Source organism: Phocoena sinus, chromosome 20 (assembly GCF_008692025.1).
Source record: "Phocoena sinus isolate mPhoSin1 chromosome 20, mPhoSin1.pri, whole genome shotgun sequence".
NCBI lineage: Eukaryota > Metazoa > Chordata > Mammalia > Artiodactyla > Phocoenidae > Phocoena > Phocoena sinus.
The window spans coordinates 49,140,150-49,160,892 of NC_045782.1; the positions used below are offsets into that span (position 1 = coordinate 49,140,150).

General features: G+C 54.0%; 1 protein-coding gene across 2 annotated transcripts in view; it reads left to right on the plus strand.

Annotated features, from left to right (window-relative positions):
- Positions 1-827: 827 nt before the first annotated feature.
- TIMP2 (TIMP metallopeptidase inhibitor 2) overlaps positions 828-20,743 on the plus strand; it is a 50,012-nt gene continuing 30,096 nt past the window's right edge. Inside the window, exon 1 of one of the 2 annotated variants that reach the window (XM_032615922.1) lies at positions 828-1,272. In XM_032615922.1, the coding sequence (XP_032471813.1) occupies positions 1,143-1,272 (130 nt within the window). In that variant the 5' untranslated portion in view covers positions 828-1,142. Of the gene's footprint in view, positions 1,273-1,688; positions 1,732-20,743 lie in introns of those variants that run through there. The other variant, XM_032615923.1, reaches the window with a different exon arrangement.

The following is a 20,743-nucleotide window of genomic DNA, read 5'->3' on the forward strand; positions in this document are numbered from 1 at the left end:
CCACACCTCTAAGACCCTCTGCCCTACCGTGGAACACAGAACTGTTTTGGGAAAAGTCCTTCAGCTCCCACATTTGTAGGCTAAGGGAGCAGAGCCCGGAAAATGCCTTCATCTGATCCTACTGTCTCCTGGGCTCCTGCCCCCACCCCCCGCCCCGCTGGCTGGTCAAAAATATGGCCAGTTTATATAAAATCCTGTTTTGTTCATAGTAACCACTCTCCCCTCCCCCTCCAACTCTACTGGCCAAGCGCACTTAAAATTCTAAGGCCTCCATTTGAAAAAGGAATCCTCGGTAAATTTCAGGAGGCCACCCAGCCAAAGGGGCCTGGGAGAGGGACGGCAGGGAACGACCCCTGCTCCAAAGCGCACATCCTTTTCCTCAATCCCTGGCTAGAATCTCAGGGACCCCAGGGGTGGAAGGGAATCAGGCAGTGTACATCTCCAGTGTCAAGCTGGAGGGGAAGGGGTGGTGGGTGGGCCGCCTGTGCCCTGGAGGGGTGGGCTGCGAGTCCCAAGTGCTGAGTCAGGGTCCACTGGGCACTGTCCTCCCGCAGCGCCCCCCCCCTCCCAAGCTCTGGAGATTTGGGAGGCTGCGGGGTACGGTCCTGGACGGTAGGAAGCCAGGTGCGCATCGGCGGGTCCCGGCGGTGCCAGGCTGGACACAACAAAAGCTGGGCTTGGGGGAGGGCCGGGAGGCGCGGGAGGCGAGCGGGGAGGAGGTGGCTGGGAGCTCCCGGAGCCGGCATTGGCCGCCCGCCACTGGTGGGCGGAGCCCAACAATCCTCGGAGAGCAATAAAAGGCCGGCTCGGCCCGCGCCCGCGGCGCACACAACCATAGAAAGCAGCCGAGTGTCGGCGACGAGGCTCGCGGCGCGCTAGCTCGCTCTCTCGCTCGCTCGTTCGTTCGCTGCCCCCCGGCCCGCTCTCGTCTCCGCGCTGCCGGCCGCGCCCCGCGCCCCCTCATCGCCCCCGCGACCAAGAGCCGAGAAAGTTTGTGCGGCGTGTGCGGGCCGGAGCGGAGGGCGCGGCCGCGGAGCGCCGCCCAGACCCGCGCGGCCCCGGCCGGCGAGAGGGGAGCGCCCCGAGCCCAGGCGGCGGCGGCTAGCCGGAGCCCGAGCCCGCGCCCCCGCCCCCCGCCCGCCATGGGCGCCGCGGCCCGCAGCCTGCGGCTTGTGCTCGGCCTCCTGCTGCTGGGGACGTTGCTCCGCCCGACCGACGCCTGCAGCTGCTCTCCGGTGCACCCGCAACAGGCGTTTTGCAATGCAGACGTAGGTAAGGACGGCGACCCCGCCCCGGCCCGGCGCCCACCGCCCCTACGGGACGTGCTGGCCCCGGAGGTTTCGCCGGCGCCCCGCCCGCCCACCCGCCCGCATCTTGCAGAGGGACCCAGCGCCCGCCTCCGGGGCCTCGGTGCCTTCTAGAATCCTGCAAGTTGATGCCAAAATCGTACTTTTTCCTCCCTTCCTTCTCTTCCTTTATTTTCCTCTCTGCCGAGATGCTTCTCAACCTCAAAATTCCACCGAAATTCCGCTGCAGCTCCAGCCCCAGAAAAGGGAGCCAGGGAACGGATTGGATTTTGGCAGGCGGAGGGCCCCGGGATGCCAGCGCGGGGGGTGGGGTGGGGAGGGGGGGGGCGGAGCGGGGAGAGTGCGGGACACAGCCTAGGGGGTGGGGGGACTCTCGACCTCGATGGGTCGAAGGACCGGGGACCCCAGGAAGAAACTTTCACAGGTGAGATGGGAGTTGGGCTCCTCTGGGCTTGGAGCTGGGTGGGGAAGAGCTGCGCTGCCTGGGCCTCTCCCACCAAGCCGCCTGTGGGGCTCACGAGATTAGGCTGGGGCTGGATGGAAGCTTCCCTCCCGTGGTCAGGTTCCTCAAGGGCTCAGTGGAGCAGCTGGAAAGAGCCCCAGGGCCGGCTCCTCCCACGTCCTGCCCAGGAGGCATTGCACACAGGGACAGGCAGGAGGGTCCTTGAGTGGTGACTGCTTTTTCAGGACATCCACACAAGCTGGGGACTTTGGTGATTGGAGGTTGCAGGTAGGGTTGTATGGCTGCTCAGAGTGCCCGACAAATATCTGTTCCCCTCAGAACCCCTTGCTCCCCACACATAGGAGCTAGCGAGGAAAGGAGGAGAGCCCAGCTATTTGTTCTGATACGCAGAGGGGCAGGAGACAGAAGTGGGGAGAATGCAGCAGAAATGGGAGGAACCCGCTGGGCCCTGGAGGTTTCCATCCAGTTCTGGCACTTGCAGGCCTCTACTGCCCTGGTGACAGTCAGCCAGGTTTTCCTGGGGCAGGTTCAGTTTAACCAAAAGGATGGATGCACAGCAGGTGGGCCCCTGCAGCTCACTCTCGCTTCCTGACAGGTTTGTTTTCTGCTACTAAGTCTCAGCCGCCAGCCACGCATCCTCTTGCCAGCTGTGGTGAGGCTGGGCTGCCCTCACCTGTGCAGACTCAAAGGCAGGGTCTCCGGGTTTCTCCTCTTGTCACCCATGCCCCTCTGATCTCCCCACACTCCCCACGGCTCCCGGCCACGCTTCAGTTGGCCCTTGGAGCTGCCGCTGCTGGCCTGGCGCGGGAAGTCTTCGGGTGACCCTACCTGTGCGCATCACGTAGCTCGGGCCACCTGCACTTGGGGCACGGTGTGTGCTTGCAGAGTGGTTTCCACACAACCCGAATTGGGGAAGTTCTCCAGTTTGGCTTCGCTGCTCAGCAAGACTGGTGGGGGGAGGAGAGGCTCCTCCCAGTGGCGGAGCCAGGATTGGCCTTGCATGCGGTGTCCCCTGAGAGTCCAGGCCTGTCCAGGCCCCTTGCAGAGAAAGAGGCTGTGCTTCTAGGGCAGAATCAGGCCCAGGCTCAGAAGGAATCCATGGCTCAGGAGACTCTAGGGTTTGGTTCACAGGGGCTGAGCAGGAAGGGGTCGGGCCTTGGGTCCACCTCACACCCCTCGGCTGCACGGAGAGAATGCCCAGCCAGCCACTCCCACCCTTGCCCAGTGTCAGCTGAGGCAGCGCTGGGGCCGTTTCTGCTTTGGGTTTGGATCAAGGGCAGCAAAGGTCAGGGTGCAGCAGCGTCCGAATGCCCCAGGGCCCCCTCTTGTTTTGCGCATTACCCTCTCCTCCACCTGCATCTGCTGGCATTTGTGGCTTAGTCATCACATCAGAATCATCGTAGAGCCAAAACTTTTTTTTTTTTTTTTTTTTTTTTTTTGAGCCAAAACTTTTAACCCCAGCCCAGCTCAGAGGTTCCACAGGATCGCGCCACAAAGCCCATTACATTAGGTTCCCGTGGCTGCTGTAACAAGTGACCACAAACTGAGGGGCGTCAAACAGCAAGAATTGATTCTCTCACAGTTTAGGGGCCTAACATCCAAAATGAAGGCGTTAGCAGTGTAGGTTCCTTCTGGAGGCTCTGAGGGAAAATCGGTTCCACCCCTGGTGGCTCCAGCAATCTTTAGTGTCCCTTGGCTTGTAGGCACATCACTCCAGTCACTGCTCTGTCTTCTGGTGGCCTTCTACTCCGTGCGTGTGTCTCTGTGCCCTCTCCTCTTATTAGAATATCAGTCGTTGGATTCAGGGCCCTCCCTAGTCTGCTATGACCTTATCTTAACTTGATCATATCTGCAAAGACCCTATTTCCAAATAAGGTCACATTCACAGGTTCCGGGTGGACATGAATTTGGGGGGGATGCTGCCCAGTATTGTTCCATGGGCAGCCCTTCCGTGCTTCGTCAACTCGGGATATGTCCCAGAGACATCCCAGGGTGGCCGTGGAGTAAACCCCACAGTGAAAGCTATAGCCTTTCCACATCTGCCTCTCCTTTAGGTGGTGCAAGTTCATGGCTTCTTGGTGATGATTCCCCACTCTGGCCGAGAGCATAATTGCCTTGGGTCTGGATCTCTTTGTAGACATCGAACGTCTGGCTCAGACCTTGGCTTTTGTAGTTTTAAAGCCCTACAGGTGACTGTGCCACCAGGGCAGTGGCCCGGGGGTTCAGGAAGGGTGATGGTCTGCTGTACTTGGGGTCCCTAAAGACTGACCTTTAATGCAGTGTGCTGGCTCCTTTAATTGTTGGCTGGATGCAGGCTTGTGAAATGGCTTGGTGTCTACGAGAGGCAGTTGGTTTAGGAAACATTCATTTTTCTGTCTGCCTGGGTAAGGATTTCTGGGAGGCACCTCCTTAGCTCTTGCAGCCGGTAGGATTGGAACTGGGGTCGGCAAAAGAGTTTGTTATGAGGTTATGAGATTGAGGATGAAGGGATGGGAAGAGGTGACCGGAGCTCCTCCTGGAAGGCCCCGCCCGCTCCCTGTCCTTTCCAGAAAAGTGAGGATGAGCTTCCTTTCCAGGAAGTCTTTTCGCGTCTCAGAGCCCTGCTCGGATGTGCCGCCAGCCTCATTCCCTCTCATCTAATGGGGTCCTTCGCCATCTCCTACAGGCCTGCACGGCTCCAGTAACCTGGCTGGAAACCGGCTTTGGGCTTGCTCTTCAGGTAGTGCCACAGTGCGGGAGCCTGGAGTTCCTTAGCCAGCTGAGTGGCTTGGCAGACCTGGGCCGCTTGGGCCGGTTTCTGGAGTCGAGGGTGAATCCAGGAGCTCTCTGGGCCCAGATGATAAACTCTCCCCCACGGCCTGGATGGCGAGGCCCAGGGCCACTGTCTCCCAGGAGGGCAGTCTCCATGCCGTCTGTCTCAGGATGCTCCCATTTCTAGACGCTGCTTTTTGCAAACCCTCCGGTGGTCTCTAGCACCAGATGGGGCAGGGCCCACAGCCTGGTTGCCAGGGCAAACAGGCTGGCCTTGGGCACACGCTGATGGGGGCCAGATAGCGGCCACTCGGGGAGAAACACTCAGAAACGAACGGCAGCATCCGCACCAAACATGTGCTCGGGAAAAGCAAGGCAGATGAGCTTTCTGTGAGTTGAGTGAGGCCTTGAGTGCACGGGGTCTGGGATGGGGGTGGTGCTGTGTAAAGACACTGTTGGCAACTCCTTTAGCAAAGTGTATAATCAGTCTGTGTTTCGTAATCCCGATTTTCCTATCGGGCTCACCTGTGTTGCAACAAGCAGTTACAGGGTGCCCAGCTCTGCCCCAGGGGACATAAGGGAGAAGCAAGGCGTGATCCCTGCCCTCAGGAAGGAGCGCTAGGACACTGGTGCCAAGCAGTGTGGAAGCACGTTTAAGACTGTGGGTCAGGGTGGGCAGAAGGCATGTAGACTCCCCCCGACCGACCGCCAGGGGCGTGGCTTAAAGTAAGTCAGCCTCCATGTGCTTTGGGCAAATAATGAACCAAGTAACTGTCACAAGGTGAAAAGCATTTGGGCATCTGAAGAGAGATAACGGGTTCCGATGAGAGGATGGGGAGGGGGCCTTGGGGGGCCCTCGAGTTCCTGGGCTTGGTCTTGGACAGTGTTCCTGGAAGGATGTATTCTCCAGGGGAGTGACTGGAACCTGGGCTGGAAGATAGGAAGAGATGTGTGCAGCGCTTGGAGGCTGTGCTGCGGGCATGGCACGTGGCTAGGAGGGAGCTCTCCCCACCCCACGTGTTCCTCCCTCTCTGATCTGAGGACATGGTGCCAGCCTGGGGCCTGCTGGGTCCCCTGGAGTCGGTGGTCCTGGCCGCTAGTCCCTGAGCTGCAGGTGGGCTTGGGTCCTGCCGCTCTTCTTTTTCATCTCAGCTGGCTTGCCCAGAGCATCCCATTGGTGCGGGTTTAGACGACTCCCAGGCTTTGGGGGTCGGGGGGGTGGACGCAGCCACCCTCGTCCTGATGCAGAGCTGCTGATCCAGTGCCCAAGGGGCTGTGGGAGCAGATGAACCCCTTGGGTTCCAAAATGGCTAAGAGGTATGCTTGGAGGACCCCAGGAGGTCTGAAGGATGGGAAAAAACAGCAGGAAAAAGCAAAAGCATGTATGTAACTGAATCACTGTGCTGTACACCTGAAACTGTCACAACACTGTTAATCAACTGTGACTCCAATATAAAATAAAATGTTAAACAATTAAAAACGATAAAATAAGTACTAAGGATGTAATGTACGAAGTGATGACTAGCTAACACTGCTGTATGATGTATGAGAAAGTTAGGATTTGCTCTCTTAAGAGTTCTCGTCACAAGGAAAACATTTTTTTTGTTCTTTACTTTATATCTATGAGATGATGGATGTTAATTGAACATGCTGTGATAATCATTTCATAATACATCGAAGTCAAATCATTACGCTGTACACCTTAAACTTATATAGTGCTGTATGCCAATTATATCAATAAAACTGGGGGGAAAAAAGCATGAAAGGAGGTAAAGAGAAGGCAGACTGGGGGTGTAAGTGCCACCGATTCTTCTCCCCTGCCCTGGAGCTCGACTCAGGTGCCTGCCCTGGACACCCCTCCACCCTGCAGTGTGTGTGAGAGCACACACACTCCACACACACGAGGGGCTGAGGGCAAGCGGTCTTGTGGTTAGGATGTGGTTCCGGATGGTCTTTCCGGAAAGAGAAAGGCAGCCTTAGGAAATCAAGGTCGAAAGCGTAAAGAGCCCTAAATTGGAGGATGGAGCCGGGGGAACATGTACCAGGCATGGTTCAGTGTATGATTTTGCAGTGCCAAGGACAGGGACAGGCTGCCTGGGATAGGTGCGAGAGAGTCTGGGTACAGAGCAGGCTCGGCGGCAGGAGGGCCGGAGGGGCAGAGTGGGACTGGACATCTGGTTTATCACATAGAGTTTGCATTCCATCCCGAGGGCCTGAGGAGAGGCATCGAGAGTGTGTACCTGTGGGTGACAGCAGGCATCACCCAGGGAGTTTGCTGGAAGGCAGTTGTCTGAATTAGCGTCCCATATCGGACCCTTGGGGCTCAGGGCGTGGGCATGGGTATTTCTCAGACTCTCCGGGTGATTCTGACACCCACCACCAAAGTTTGCACAGAGCAGTCATTTCCAAAGCGGGTACCCAAGACAATCTGAGTGTGAGAAGAGAACGTTATAGATACCTTACTATACGATTGACAGCTGCACTTGTGCATAGTTTTAAACGAACAGGTAGATTTTGAGTGCTGGGCTAGGCTTCTGTTTAGTTGCTACAGGATCCATAGACTGCGAGGGCCATAGGGTGTCGGGGTGGGGGGAGGCTTATGTGAGATGCCCCAGAATGCTGGGAGGAAAGGCAGCCAAGGGAAGTGGGGAGGGAGGAGGACTTCCAGACTGAGGGGCAGTCTGGGTACCAGCGTCTCAGAAAGGGCAGGAGTGAAGCTGGCTCCCGCAGCCCAGGCCCAGGCTCTCCCAGGGCCCACCTCCAGGACCCCTGAGGCCTGGGCTGGCTGGAATCCTGGAGCCTCTGGCGCCGCCATCGCTGCGTGCGGGTGCAGCTCCAGTGGGAAAGTGATAGAGACCCAGGTGAACCCCATTTTGTAGCTGACAAAATTGGGGTCAGCCTCGTCCAATTAGCATCCTAGGTTAAGCTACTGGAGACCCCAGCAAGGCGGACTGGGCAAGTGTTTGCTGTAAAGATTAAATTGAGATGTAATCTCTATAAAGAAGGGTCCTAACCTGGGGGGCATAGACGTCTGTTCAGAGATGGGCCTGGTGGGGGGCGGTCTTGAGCCCTGAAACTGTAAGCAAAGCTGTGTGTGTGTGTGTGTGTGTCCATGTTTTTCTGTGGACAGGGGCCATGGCTTCCACCAGGTTCTCAAAGGGGTATGTGACCCCTAAAAGGTTAATCACTGCCTGTAAAAGACTTCTTTATGGCCTGTGGGGAGGGGTGAGAGACATGGTGGGAAGGGGCTTTGAAACCAAAGGGTGGGCAGCCTTGCGCCCGGGCGCAGCAGCAGAGCCTGAAGCCCCGGCAGTGGGAACCAAGGGGGGTCTTTGTTGTCCCCCCACCTCCCCGAGAGCTGTTAGACATGGGGAGGAGGGAAAGGTAGCTGCAGGCAGAAGAGCAATGTTAAGGGCTTGTAGTCAGTCACCCAGGTGAGCGGAGCAGGCACCTGCACGAGGGAGGGACTCAGGAAACGGAAGGCAGGCAGGGGGGTGACCAGCTGGGACGGGGGCTGCCTCTGGGGTTTGACCTCAGGGCCAGGGCCAGGCATCCCCTAACGTGGTCAGGTGGTCAGTGGGGTTCCCTGCTGAGTTCTGCTGAGAGAGACAGTGGGGTCTCCAGCTGTAGTAGCTACAGCAGATTATGGAAGTATGTGAGGGGCCTCGGAGGGAAGAGGAAGTGGGAGCAGAGGCAGTGGGAAGTGGGGACACATAGGTTTGGAGCAGCATGGTTAGGGCAGCTGCTCTGCAGCCCCACGACTCAGTCCAGGGGAGAGATCTTGGGCAAGTGCCCTCTGCCACGGTTTCTCCATCACCAAAGAGGAGATAATAATTTACCTACCTTTTAAGGTTGTGGGCAAAGATCCCAAGAAAGGGCAGAGGTGCAGTGCCTAGGACGGTGTCCATGGAGGCTCTCGGGGTTGCGGCGGGGGGACTGGCTCTTTCTGTGCCAGATGCTGTGCTGGACGTGTCATCTTCACCCAGCCCTGAGGTCTGGCCATGGTTATCACACAGGTAGGGGGGCGCAGAGACACACAAGCCTGGGCTCTGGTGCCTCCAGGAGGGCCCAGGGAACTAGGAGGGAAACCGTGGTAGTTCTGTGAAGGAAAAGTGACTGTGACAAGTAACAGTAACAGCAGCTGTCATCATCCATGCTAAGTGCTTAGAACTGTGATCCACACGTTCCTCGTGTTAACGCGTCCGATTCACAGTTATCCCCATTTTACAGATGATCAGACTGAAGCACGGGCTGATTAACTTGCTTGGGTCACATGACTATCAAATAGCAGAGTAAGAAGACAGAGGGTTTTAAAATGAAAGGAGACTTAACAGCGAGGAGGCTGAACGTGGCGATTCTGGTCCACCTTGGCTTGGAGGGGGTGGTCTCTGGGGAACATGAAGGATGGAAACTCCTGGAAGCTGACCTTGTTCGTGAGATTTGCTCATGAACTGGAGATGAGCTAAATTAAATTAAGCTCTATCCTGACAGCAGAATATTAAGCAGTCATTTTAAACGGTATTATAGATTCATGTTTTTGACCTAGAAAAATGTTCAGAGTGCATTAAATTTAAAAGCCCAGTTACAGTCGGTATGCTTTCACATTTCAAACACTGTCTAATATAATTTTTAAGTGCACAGTGCGTAACTGTACATTGTAACAAAAAGTTATCAAGCAAATACTCAAATTAAGAGACTAGTCATTGCCACCCTGAAACCTCAGTTAATCCCTCCTGGTCCCAACCCCCTCCTTTCCCTTAGATAACCACTGTCACTGGTTTTTATGGTGAAAATTCCCCGGCATACAGAAGTTTTATTGCTTCTGTATGTATCTCTATCCTTTTTTTTTTTTTTTTTTTTTTACTGTGCATGTACAGAAAAGTCTGGAAGGGTGACTGTCAAAATTCTAGACAGTGGGTGAGATCGAGGGTGATTTTTATTTCGTTTTGCTTATCTGTATGTTCTAAATTTTCTGTGATTAACGTGTGTGAGTTGTATAATTATTTTCAAGTTAAAAGGCAATGGGGAGACAGGGGTGGAGGTTTCTTCAGGATGGGAGAGGCAGAGGAGAAGGCTGAGGGCGAGAGGGTGAGCGCCCCGAGCCCGGAGGGAGGGGGAGCGCGTCCAGGGCTGCCCACCTTTGCCTTCATCCCCCAAGAAGCAGATGAGGGAAGGGTTTATTGCCTCTTAAGAAGACTGTTACTGTTTTTCTGCCTCAGAGACTTACGCTTTATTGAGGTGTAATTCATATACTGTTCACCCATTTAAAGTGTACAATTCAGTGGTTTTTCGTGCAGTCACAGTGCTGTGCAGCCATCACTACTATCTGATTTTTGCAGCATCCCGAGGACCCCTGAGCTGAGTACCTCTGAGGTTTCCGAGGTGAGACTCAGGTGGTGTGTTTCCACCTGGTGCTGCCCCAGCAAGGCCGTGCCCTGCAACAGGACACACAGGATGCAGTCGGCCTCCTAAAACTCTGCTGGCCTTTCAGCGCTCGGCAAACTGCACCCTGGCCCCAGACTGCCTATTGTGGAAAATACAGTTTTACTGGGGTGCGGCCACGCCCATTCCTAATACAAAGTCCGCAGCTGCTTTTGAGCTACAAGGCAGCGTTGAGTAGTAGCGACAGAGCTACGTTAGTTGTTGTACCATCTGGCCCTTTATGAGAACTTTCCCCCACCCCTGGGTGTGAGCTTCCTGGGGCTGGCTCACCTCTCACCTGGTGGCCCGCTCCCTGCTTTCCAGAAGAAATGATGCTCGTGGATATCATTCTCTGAACTGACCCCGAAGATGCAGCAAATCTTGAACCTGTGGGCCTAAGAGAGGGAGAGGTGAGTTCAAAGGCCATACCCCCTCTGTAGTGGAACGTTCCGGGGTGGAGAGTCCCTGGGGACAGAGCCTGGCTCGGGACGAGTCTTCATGTGGCCCTTTCTGATCTGTGGTCTGGAGATCTTGGTTGGCCTTTCCGGGAGACCCCTTAGGGTCAGGGCATCCTCACGAAGTTGGCTCAGCACCCCGGCTCTGCACCAGGCATGGCCGAGGCCCCTCTGATGACAGTCAAAGGCCCTAGTTAGGTCTCCCCTGGTTGGCACAGTGGTTGAGAGTCCGCCTGCTGATGCAGGGGACACGGGTTCGTGCCCTGGTCCGGGAAGATCCCACATGCTGCGGAGTGGCTGGGCCCATGAGCCGTGGCCGCTGAGCCTGCGCGTCCGGAGCCTGTGCTCCGCGACGGGAGAGGCCACAACAGTGAGAGGCCCGCGTACCGCAAAAAAAAAAAAAAAGGCCCTAGTTAGGAGGCGCTTCAACAGCTGATTCTTAACCAAGGACAGAATGAAATGGACCGACATTTTAGAGGAAAAGAGACGAAGTGGAAGGTATTGGGAGAAGAAGCCTGGGCCTTTGGAGCCTGTTAGAGCTGGTTCTGAGTCCTGACTCTGTGCCTCTGTGAGCCTTGGTTTCTTCTGTGAAAGCAGAATTAAACTCCTCAGGGCCGGGCCATAGCAGATGCTGAGTGAATTTCTGATATATGAGTAAAGGGTGCAAAAGCATGAGAGGAACTCAATAGATGTCAGCCCCACCCACTCCATCTAGAATTCTGAGACCCTGGATGATGCTTCTGTGAAACCTTGTGGCCTCTGTCCCCAGAGCTCCTCAAGAAGAAAGTCATGTGTGCGCAAAATGGAAATAAACTTCCTCTGACATTCCTGGCCCGCTCTGCTTTCTCTCTTCTTCCTACAGCGTGTAAAACTCAGCCTGGCCTCTCTCTCTGTGGCCCAGCTCACTTCTGCTGCCCTTCCTTTGGTCCAGATCAAGAGTTCGGGGCCGGTGGATGGGTTTTCAGCACAGGCCACGTGATGTGAGGGAGACGTGCTCACGCTGGCTCCCAGCACTGTATGGAAACTGTACCTCTGACGGTCCCCTGCTCTGCCTTCTCCGTGCCGCCACTCCCTGGTCACTCCAGGTAGTTGAAAATTCACTGTGCAGAGTTGGTTGACCCGCCCCAGGCCGCCTTGTCCTCACCTGGGTCCCATGACATGTGAGGGTGTAGAGAACAAGGACGGGGTGGGAAGGATGCCAGGAACGCGTTAGATGTGGAGATGCGCAGGAATGATCTTATTGGGCCGCATGTCTAGAACGTTTGCAGGCACGCGATGAGGTCTGAGCTCGCGGTGACCCCGGGCGCCGCAGCCTCTGGAGTCCAGGTTGCTGTCAACAGACAGCACTCCGTGTAGCCGGGAGAGAAGGCCGGAGGTCACTCGTGGGCTTCAGGTTCCTGTGGATTGTTCTGTTCCGAGGGGGACATCCCTTTCCAGGAGGGCTGTTGACCCTGTGACAGGGCGATTTTGGGGGCAGGCACAGTTCTCTCCTGGCGGCTTTTCTCTGCAGCCCTCCAGCATTTAATCTTCAATCCTCAGAAGCCCCTGGGAGAAATGGCCCAGCCATGCCCAGGCAGAAACCAGGTATCTCAGGAGAATGGTGTTGGAGCAGAGCCATGATGAGCACTGTCAGTCCCCAATTCTTGGTTGTGACATCTTGGCCCCCTGGCCCTGTTGGATCCAGGGCAGGGAACAAAGGAATAAATCTCAGGTGGTGTTTGTTTCTTGTGCCCCGCTTCTGCGGCGGGGTGGGGGGGGGGAACCACCGGCAAATAGTCACCAATCATAAGTCTCTTCGATAAAAAAAAACATCGACTGTCTAGGGATTTTCAGTGCAAAAGGACTTCATCTCTTCCATTTCACAAGGACTCATGAGGTAGGTGATAGGTCAGGCAGGTGTCCTCCCCTGTCTGGATGGAGAGCAGTCCATGATTTACCCAAGGTCGCGCAGCCAAGGGCGGCACCAAGAATCTAAGGAGCCGGATCCTGGCTCAAGTCTCTGGAAATAGATCAGACGTCACAGCTCTGACCTTTCCGTTGCTCTGTTCTGTGTGGCCAAGAGGCTTGTTGTTTGGAAGGGCTGACGCTAAGTAGGTGTGTTTGGTCCTAACCTGAGCAATTTAGAAGCTTGGAAAGGCATTTTGACAATTCTGATCAAGGACTTTAAGTCTCCCCTTGAACGTAAATTGGCGCAGCCACTATGGACAACAATATGGAGGTTCCATAACTAAAAATCAGACTTACCGTGTGATCCAGCCATCCCACTCCTGGGCGTGTGTCTGGAGAAAACTCTAATTCGTAAAGATACGTGCACCCCAGTGTTCATAGCAGCACTATTTACAATAGCCAAGACCTGGAAACAGCCCAAATGTCCATTGACGGAGGAATGGATAAAGAAGATGTGGTATATTACTACAATGGAATATTACTCAGCCATAAAAAAGAGTAAAATAATGCCATTTGCAGCAACATGGATGGACCTAGAGATTATCATTCTAAGTGAAGTAAGTCATATAGAGAAAGACAGATGTCATATGATATCACTTACATGTGGAATCTAAGAAAATAATATAATGAACTTATTTACAAAACAGAAGAGACTCACAGACATAGAAAACAAACATGGTTACCAAAGGGGAAAGCTGGTAGGGGCAGGGGGGAAGGATAAATTAGTAGGAGCTTGGGATTAGCAGATACAAACCACTATGTATAAAACATATAAACAACAAGGTCTTACTGTAGAGCACAGGGAACTATATTCAATATCCTGTAATAAGCCATAATGGCAGCGCATACAAAAAAGAATGTATGTATGTATAATTGAATCTCTTTGCTGTACACCAGAAATGAACACAACATTGTAAATCAACTATACGTTAATTTAAAAAAAAAAAAAAGAAAAAGAGTCTCCCCTTTGGTCAAGCAACTCTAAAGCTAGGAATTTTTTTGCGGGAAATAATGAAGTACATGTGCTGGCATCTCGTGACGAGGATGCTCACCTCCATCTTGTTTATCTCAGTGTTAGAAACAGATAACAGCAGCAGGGCAGTGGTCAAATAAATCACAGCCTCGGATGCTCTGTGGGACCAAAGGTGGTAGAATTTTTTTTTACTGAAATGTAAACTGTTCGGATAAAGGAGGGGAAATTAGGCTTTCTTTTGCGAGTGTGTGTTTTCTCATTTTTCTCTGTGGAACTTGAATGATATGTGTCGTTTTGAAAGTCAGAGTTTGCTGAAGTGCGGGTCTGTGCTCAGCAGTAGGTAGGGCCCGCACTATTAAAGCTGGGTTGGTCCTAGTTCATCGATGGGCCCCGTGGAGCAGAGACCACTGAGCAGAGCAGGTTCATCCAGAGGATGGGAGCTGCATCCTAGGAATCACTAAGATGGTGTCGGGAGAGCCCGGGCTTGGGTGAAGTAGCTTCAGTGCAGGAGCTATGGGGAGCACGGCAGTGGTGGCCATTCCGGACGGCGTCAAAGGCCCCACAAGCTGAAGTTTTTGGCCACCATGATCTCTGCACTCTCCCCAAGCCCCGCCCCAAACGTGTCCCATGCTGCGGGTGGGTACGTGATCTCTGCACTCTCCCCAAGCCCCGCCCCAAACGTGTCCCATGCTGCAGGTGGGTACATGATCTTGCTGAGAAGAGGCTAAGGGATTGGGGGCTGGGTGTGCTCTGGGAAAGGAGAAATGGACATAAGACTTTGTGTCTATGGGGCCAAGAAGAGGGGCCCAAAAAGTGGGTGGGGAGCTGTGGTTGAGAAGTTCAGGGGCAGACTTCCTGCCCCACGCCGGGTTGGGGACCACATGACCTCCCCAGGGCCCTTCCAGCCCCACACAAAGGCTTTCATCCCTGGATCAGCTCTGCCTCCAAGGTTGCAAGTCCCTGCTGTTGACTTCCGCGAGAAACCAAACCCTGAGATCGGTTGCTTTGACATCTTGGGGCCGATATCATGTTCCCCAAACTAAATTTCTCAATTGTCCAGGGAACCTGGACAATTGTCTAAGGGAACCTGGAGGGTTCCCTTAGCCCTAGAAACGAGGTCAGGCATGTCCTATTTCTTATTTTGGGTGGGTGGGTGACATGGGGGCCCCAGGCCAGCATTCCTCCCCCCGACCTCCAGTTGGCTCAGGTCAACAGTGGGTCCTGGAGGGGCAAATGTCCCCGACCTGAGTGGGACCAGACACCCTCCCTGTGGGAGGAGAGGCGGCCAGCGTTGTCAGGAAGCCCCGACCTTGAGGTGCAACAGCTCAGAAGAGTGACACCCCGATGAGGAATGTCACCGTGCTGCCAGGCTGGGACAGGAAGGATTTTCTCCCTGCCAGACCGTCTTTAAACACGGAAAGCACGCGCACGTCAGCCATCTTCGCGGGGCCCCCGAGGTGGCCATCCCTCTGCGCATCGTCCCAGCTGTTTGAGCCAAATCTTTGTGATCGGTGGACTCACAACAGGTGTGCTGACAGGTGCTCGTCCTCTGGCTGGCTCGTCACTGTCCCTGAGTTCACCCCCGCTCTGACGTCAGAACACAACAGCTCTGTTGTTCCCATGACAGCGGCTGCCAGAGTTCACCAGCTGGGGCGGATGCTGGGCTGCTGGTGGAGGTGGGGAGTTGCGATTCCAGCCACCTTTGGTCAGTGGGCCCCAGAGGCCCAATGCAGAGCACCCAGGGCTGAGGTTCTCGTTGTGTCCCTGCCCCCCCCATCCATTGTGAGGGTGGACTTCTTTCTGTGCCCAGTGGTTTGGTGAGGGCGCCTTGGGAAGTGGGCCAGTAAGGGTGTCCAGGCCACATGCCAAAAGGCTAATTTGAAAGTCCTTGCACCACGGGGCTCTGCATATACAGTTGGATCGGGGAGGATGGGCAGTGGAAGCTGGTGGGATGGGGTTGGGAGTGAATGTGGTGGTTTGTGGGGGGGAGATCATCATACAACAAGAACAGTTGTTGGCACTGGGGACCCCTGACCTAGGCGGGGTAGCTGCAGTAGTAAGGCTGGAGGGAAAGCAGTTGACATCGTCAAGAGACATTTAGTAAGGTGCCAGTTGGATCAGCCGTAAGCAGCCCCCCAGCTAGCCTGGTATCTCCTGTGAGTTTGGAAGAGCCTGTGCCTCATGTCTGTCTTGATGAAGCTGGTCGGGGAGGTAACGGAGACAAGATGACAAGGGCTTGTTCTCCTAGAGGCTGGCTGCCTGGCCATCTCAGCCTTCTAGAACTGTCCTTATCCTGAGTGTGCGTCAGGGAGATAGTTAAACATACAGATTCGCAAACCCCACCCCAGGATTCGGGTGGAAAAACGTGCGGCGGGGCCTGGCCAGGGCGCATAGTCTACCATGATCACCTCCCCACCAGGTGATTCTGATGCAGCTGGTCTAACACCCAGCCGGCTTTATGAGCCACTACTCTGGAACTTAACTGAGGGAGAGTCAGGAAGTGAGCAAAAGTGGAAGCTCTGGGCAGCACACTGGGTGTCACAAAGTGTATTTCTAGCGGCTAGAACTCAGAGAAATGGAGTTTAAAATGTTTCTGATGTTTGTTTTATCTGGGCTTGGCTTGGATGCCTCCAGTGATGGGTGTCTCACTACCTACCAAGTCAGCCCAGTGATTTCAAGACAACCCTGCAGAAAGTGCTTCTTTCCACCCGGGCCAATTTCTGCCTCCCTGTAATGTGTTCTTGGTGGTCTGGTCCAGGCATCTGGAGACACGCACGGTAAGTACCACCCTCTTCCCCGAGCAGCTTGCCAAGGATGTGGGTGTTTCTGATGGTGATGAGCGCTCGCATCTGTGTAGTTGATGGGTGTTGCTGTTATTATCCCCGTTTTACGGATGAACAGAGACTGAGGCACCCAGAGTTAAGAAACCTGTGCTAGGTCACACAGTCAATACTCTGAACCACCAGAGCACACTGTTCTAGACTTTTCTACCACCTGCAAGCCTCCCACCAAACATTCTTGGTTCCTTAGGACTTTCCTTCCTATGACCTGTTTTTGTTTGTTTTTTCATTCTCCTCCTGAACCCTGAGGCCCTTCTTCCCACTCTCTGTCTTTAACCACTCTCTGTCTTTCTGAACCATATCTGGGAGGACATACCTCTCCCTTACTCAGATTTTCTCCTTATTTAGTAAAAGTGTAGTTCTCATTTAGTGTATATTTCTCATTAGGTGAATTGCTAATAATTTCTTTTCTTTCTTTTTGTTTTTTTGCCGCACCGCATGGCATGTGAGATCTTAGTTTCCCGACCAGGGATTGGAAGCGTGGAGTCTTAACCCCTGGACCATCAGGGAACTCCCCCTAAAAATTTCGATAGTTGTATTTTGATTTTAAAACTTGCAGGCCATCCCGTTTGATCTTCATGCATCCCATGGGGTGGGAACAGGGTGGGTGTTCCTCCAAGTGCCTCTTTCACGTTGCGGCCGGGAATGTCCAGGTGAGTCTGACCTGTGCAGGGGCTGGGCTGGACCATTACCCTGCTTGTTTTAGGCGTTTCTAGCAACACAGGCAACGATCGCATTGGCTGTTTTGGTGACCACGGTCTCCGCCGACTCTGAGCTCGCAGCCGGCTCAGACCCTCTCGTCTCCAGCTTTGCTCCTTTGGAGCTATATTCTCCCACTTGGCACTTGCAGGGTCGGATGTGGGGACCCACGTGTGGGTTGTAGACGTTTTCCCAGTATGCTTGGCCTTATTAGATTTGGCCAGGGGTCCAAGCCTGTGAAAAATCTGAGCTGAAGGCTTGCATTCCAGCAGCACGGCTGGTTTTCCATCTCTCTGTGGGTGATTGAGTGCCGGGGACATCGCATCCAGAGCTGGTGGCCATGGATTCAGACGCTCGTGTACTTGACTCACGGAAAGCCCGCCAGGGCCCCAGCCTCTACTCTTCTTGCTTTAGACACACTTTTAAGACACTGCTTTGTGTGGGTCCCAGTCCATAGTGGTTTAGAAGCCGTATGAGAAAAAGGGGATAGTGTGCTGTCAGACACACAGACAGAAAGTTACAACTACGGAGGAAGCTATAAGAAGTACACTTAAAAACTCCAAATTATATTCAGGGGTCATTTAGTTTAGAGGAACTCTGTCATGTATATATATATATGGTTGTTTTAGTGGGGGTCCTATATATCTTAAAAGCCCTTGAGGGATTCTCTATATTATAGTCCTAAAGATAATCCAGAGTTGTAAGAAGGTCAAATTATATCTCTTCTGTGTGCAGAGAAATGTTTAACTTTACACATGAAAGAGTAAGCTTTACTTATATGGAAATGTTCTCTCTGGCCATGCCAGCTAATTGGGAGCCCCCTTTTTTTTTTTTTTGCGGTACGCGGGCCTCTCACTGTTGTGGCCTCTCCTGTGCGGAGCACAGGCTCCGGACACGCAGGCTCAGCGGTCATGGCTCACGGGCCCAGCCGCTCTGCGGCATGTGGGATCTTCCCGGACCGGGGCACGAACCCGTGTCCCCTGCATCGGCAGGCGGACTCTCAACCACTGCGCCACCAGGGAAGCCCTAGGAGCCCTTTTATAGCTATTTTTAAATGTTTCAAAGAAAATGTGCTAAACCGTGTCCCCGGGGCGTTGAATCTGTGGGCCCTGGAGAAAAACGGGAGCATTTTCCTGTCGCTGCGGAAATCAGGGGCGGCCTTGTCAGGGAGGAAGAACCAGAACAGGGCTGGGGAGAGGTGGGTGGGTAGGATGAGGGGGGCTCTCTTTGAGGAAGAAGGACGGGCACGAGCACAGTGAAGGTGTTGGACCTGGGTCAGGGGCATTTGGGATGCCCGGCTGGGGAAGGGGGGCCGGATCCTGAGCTGCTGGAATGTTCCCAAGCCTGTCGGCCAGGGACTGCCCGACCGACTTTGGTGAGATGGTTAACTGAGTGCATTTCTGGGCCCCTCCCCACTGAGGCAGAGGTGGGATCGGTCTGGGGCGGGCCCCCAAATCTGCATCTTAGCTAGCAGTTCAGGCAACCCGTGGGGCAGGTGGCCTCTGGCTGTGCTCTGGAGACTTGCTGGTGCCGACTGCACCGGGCCCGTTGCAGATGCTCAAGTGACACAGGTGGCCGAGTTAGAACAGTGGCTGTAGCCACAGTGCTGGGGAGGAGGAGTTGGGTGGGTGGAACGGGGGTGGTAACGGGGAGCCTGGTTAGGAGGCTCAGGTGAGACCCTTCGACCGGAGTCTGGTCCACCTGGCATTGGAGCCCCTGGTTTGGGCGCCACCCAGCCTCCTTCATGGTCACCTTTCTTCCTCATCGACCTGGGGTACCCTGGAGTCTCCATTGAGGGATCAGAAGGCAGGAGGGCTGCTGCGGGCCTGGCCCCTCCTGGTGGCCTGGGAGGGGGTCTGCCTCGGCTGAAAAGTCATCTGAGCCACTACCCAGGTGACCGCCGCGGGCTGGCTCCATGCACCAGGGACGCAGAGGGTGAGAGGAGAATGGGCCCAGTGTCCTTCCCATCTGCCTCTCTGAGTGGAGCTTCTGTAAGGACAGGGCTGCGGCTTCCCGAGGGGTTGAAGGCAGCCAGCACAGGCCAGCCCGTCCCGCTTCGGGGGAGCAAGGTCAGAAGGCCCGAGAGAGAACCCCGACACTCAGAGCACTGGTCTCAAGTCAGTGCGCAAAGCAGGGCTTGGAGGTGAGGGCATGGGGCAGCTGGGGACATGGGCAGAGGGCAAGGGTGCCTCTGCCGGTTGGTACAGGGATTTCAGTTCCTGAACGAGGGAGCTGACTCTAATTTCCGGGCTTTATCCCTAAGATCACCATCCAAATGTTTCAGGTCTTCATCCACTTGTGTGTCTCCAGGAAAACCACCTGGGCAGCATTGGGGCATCCACCCCAGCGCGCCTGGCTCAGGGTGTAACGGGTGACCGAGTGGGTGGGGGCCCTCCAGAGTGGGAGAGACTCGTGCAGGTTTTGCTCGTTGTTACCAGTTAACATGGGGTGTGAGCCAGTGGCTCCAGGCCCAAAAATAGACCTTGGATCCTGGGGTGCAATTTTCCCCATTCTCTACAGGTGAAGAGACATTCACAGCGCTCCCTCTCCTCACCTGTTTGGACACCCCTGTGGCCATTCCCAGGGGTGGGAAAAGCTCAATCTCGGACATTTGGGACCCAGATTCAAACCCAGCCTCCTCCCTGTGAGCTGGGACAGTTACTCGGTTTCTGCACTTCTATTACTTGGTGTGGGGAGATGCTTTCATTTCTCTTGGGCGTATACTTAGGAGTACAATCGCTGGGTCATATGGTAGATCTACATTTACCATCTTATAGAACTGCCAAGCTGTTTTCCAGAGCGGCTGCACCATTTTGCATCCCCACCAGCAGCATGTGAGGGTTCCGATGTCCCCACATCCTCACCAAGTCTCGTCATTGCCTGTCTTTTTCATCGTAGCCATCCGAGTGGGTGTGAAGTGGTATCTTCATTTTGCATTTCCCTGATGAGTGTTCGTGTTGAACATCTTTTTATGGGCTTTATTAGCCATACGTAAATCTTCTTTGGTGATATGTTTATTTCAACCTTTTGCCTATTTTTATAAATTTAGTTACTTATTTTTGGCTGCATTGGGTCTTCGTTGCTGTGCGCAGGCTTTTTCTAGATTGTGTTGAGCGGTGGCTACTCTTCCTTGTGGTGCGCGGGCTTCTTATCGCGGTGGCTTCTCTTGCTGTGGAGCACGGGCTCTAGGCACGCGGGCTTCAGTAAATGCGGCATGAGGGCTCAGTAGTTGTGGCACACGGGCTTTGTTGCTCCGCGGCATGTGAGATCTTCCCGGACCAGGGCTCGAACCGGTGTCCCCTGCATTGGCAGGCGGATTCTTAACCACTGCACCACCAGGGAAGTCCCTGCCCATTTTTAAATTGGATTGTTTGTCTTCTTATTATTGTAAGAGCTGTTTATACAAACTGATTCAAGTCTTTTGTTGGATATGTGATTTGCAGGTATTTCCTTCCAGTCCTTGTCTTGTGTTTTCACTTATTAACGATGTCTTCTGAGGTGCAGAGGTTTTTAATACTGATGAGGCCACACTTATCAATTTCTTGTATTGCTTGTGCTTTTGGTGTTATATCTAAGAATCTTTGCCTAACCCGAAGTCATGAAGATACAGTTGTTTCCTTCCAAGCGTCTATAGCTTTAGACCTTACCTTAAGGTCTGTGGTCACTTTAATTTCTGTATATGGTATATAATTTTGTATATGATGAGTTAAGGGGGTAAATTAATCTTTTTTGCATGTGGATATCCAACTGTCCCAGGAACATTTGTTGAAAACGAACAAAAAAATGACTCTTTCCCCCATTGGATGGCTGGGGCGCTTTTGTTGAAAATCTCAACCATTGTGTTTAATTTCCCGGCTTTCTCTTTCTCTCTCCTCTTGCTCATCGTG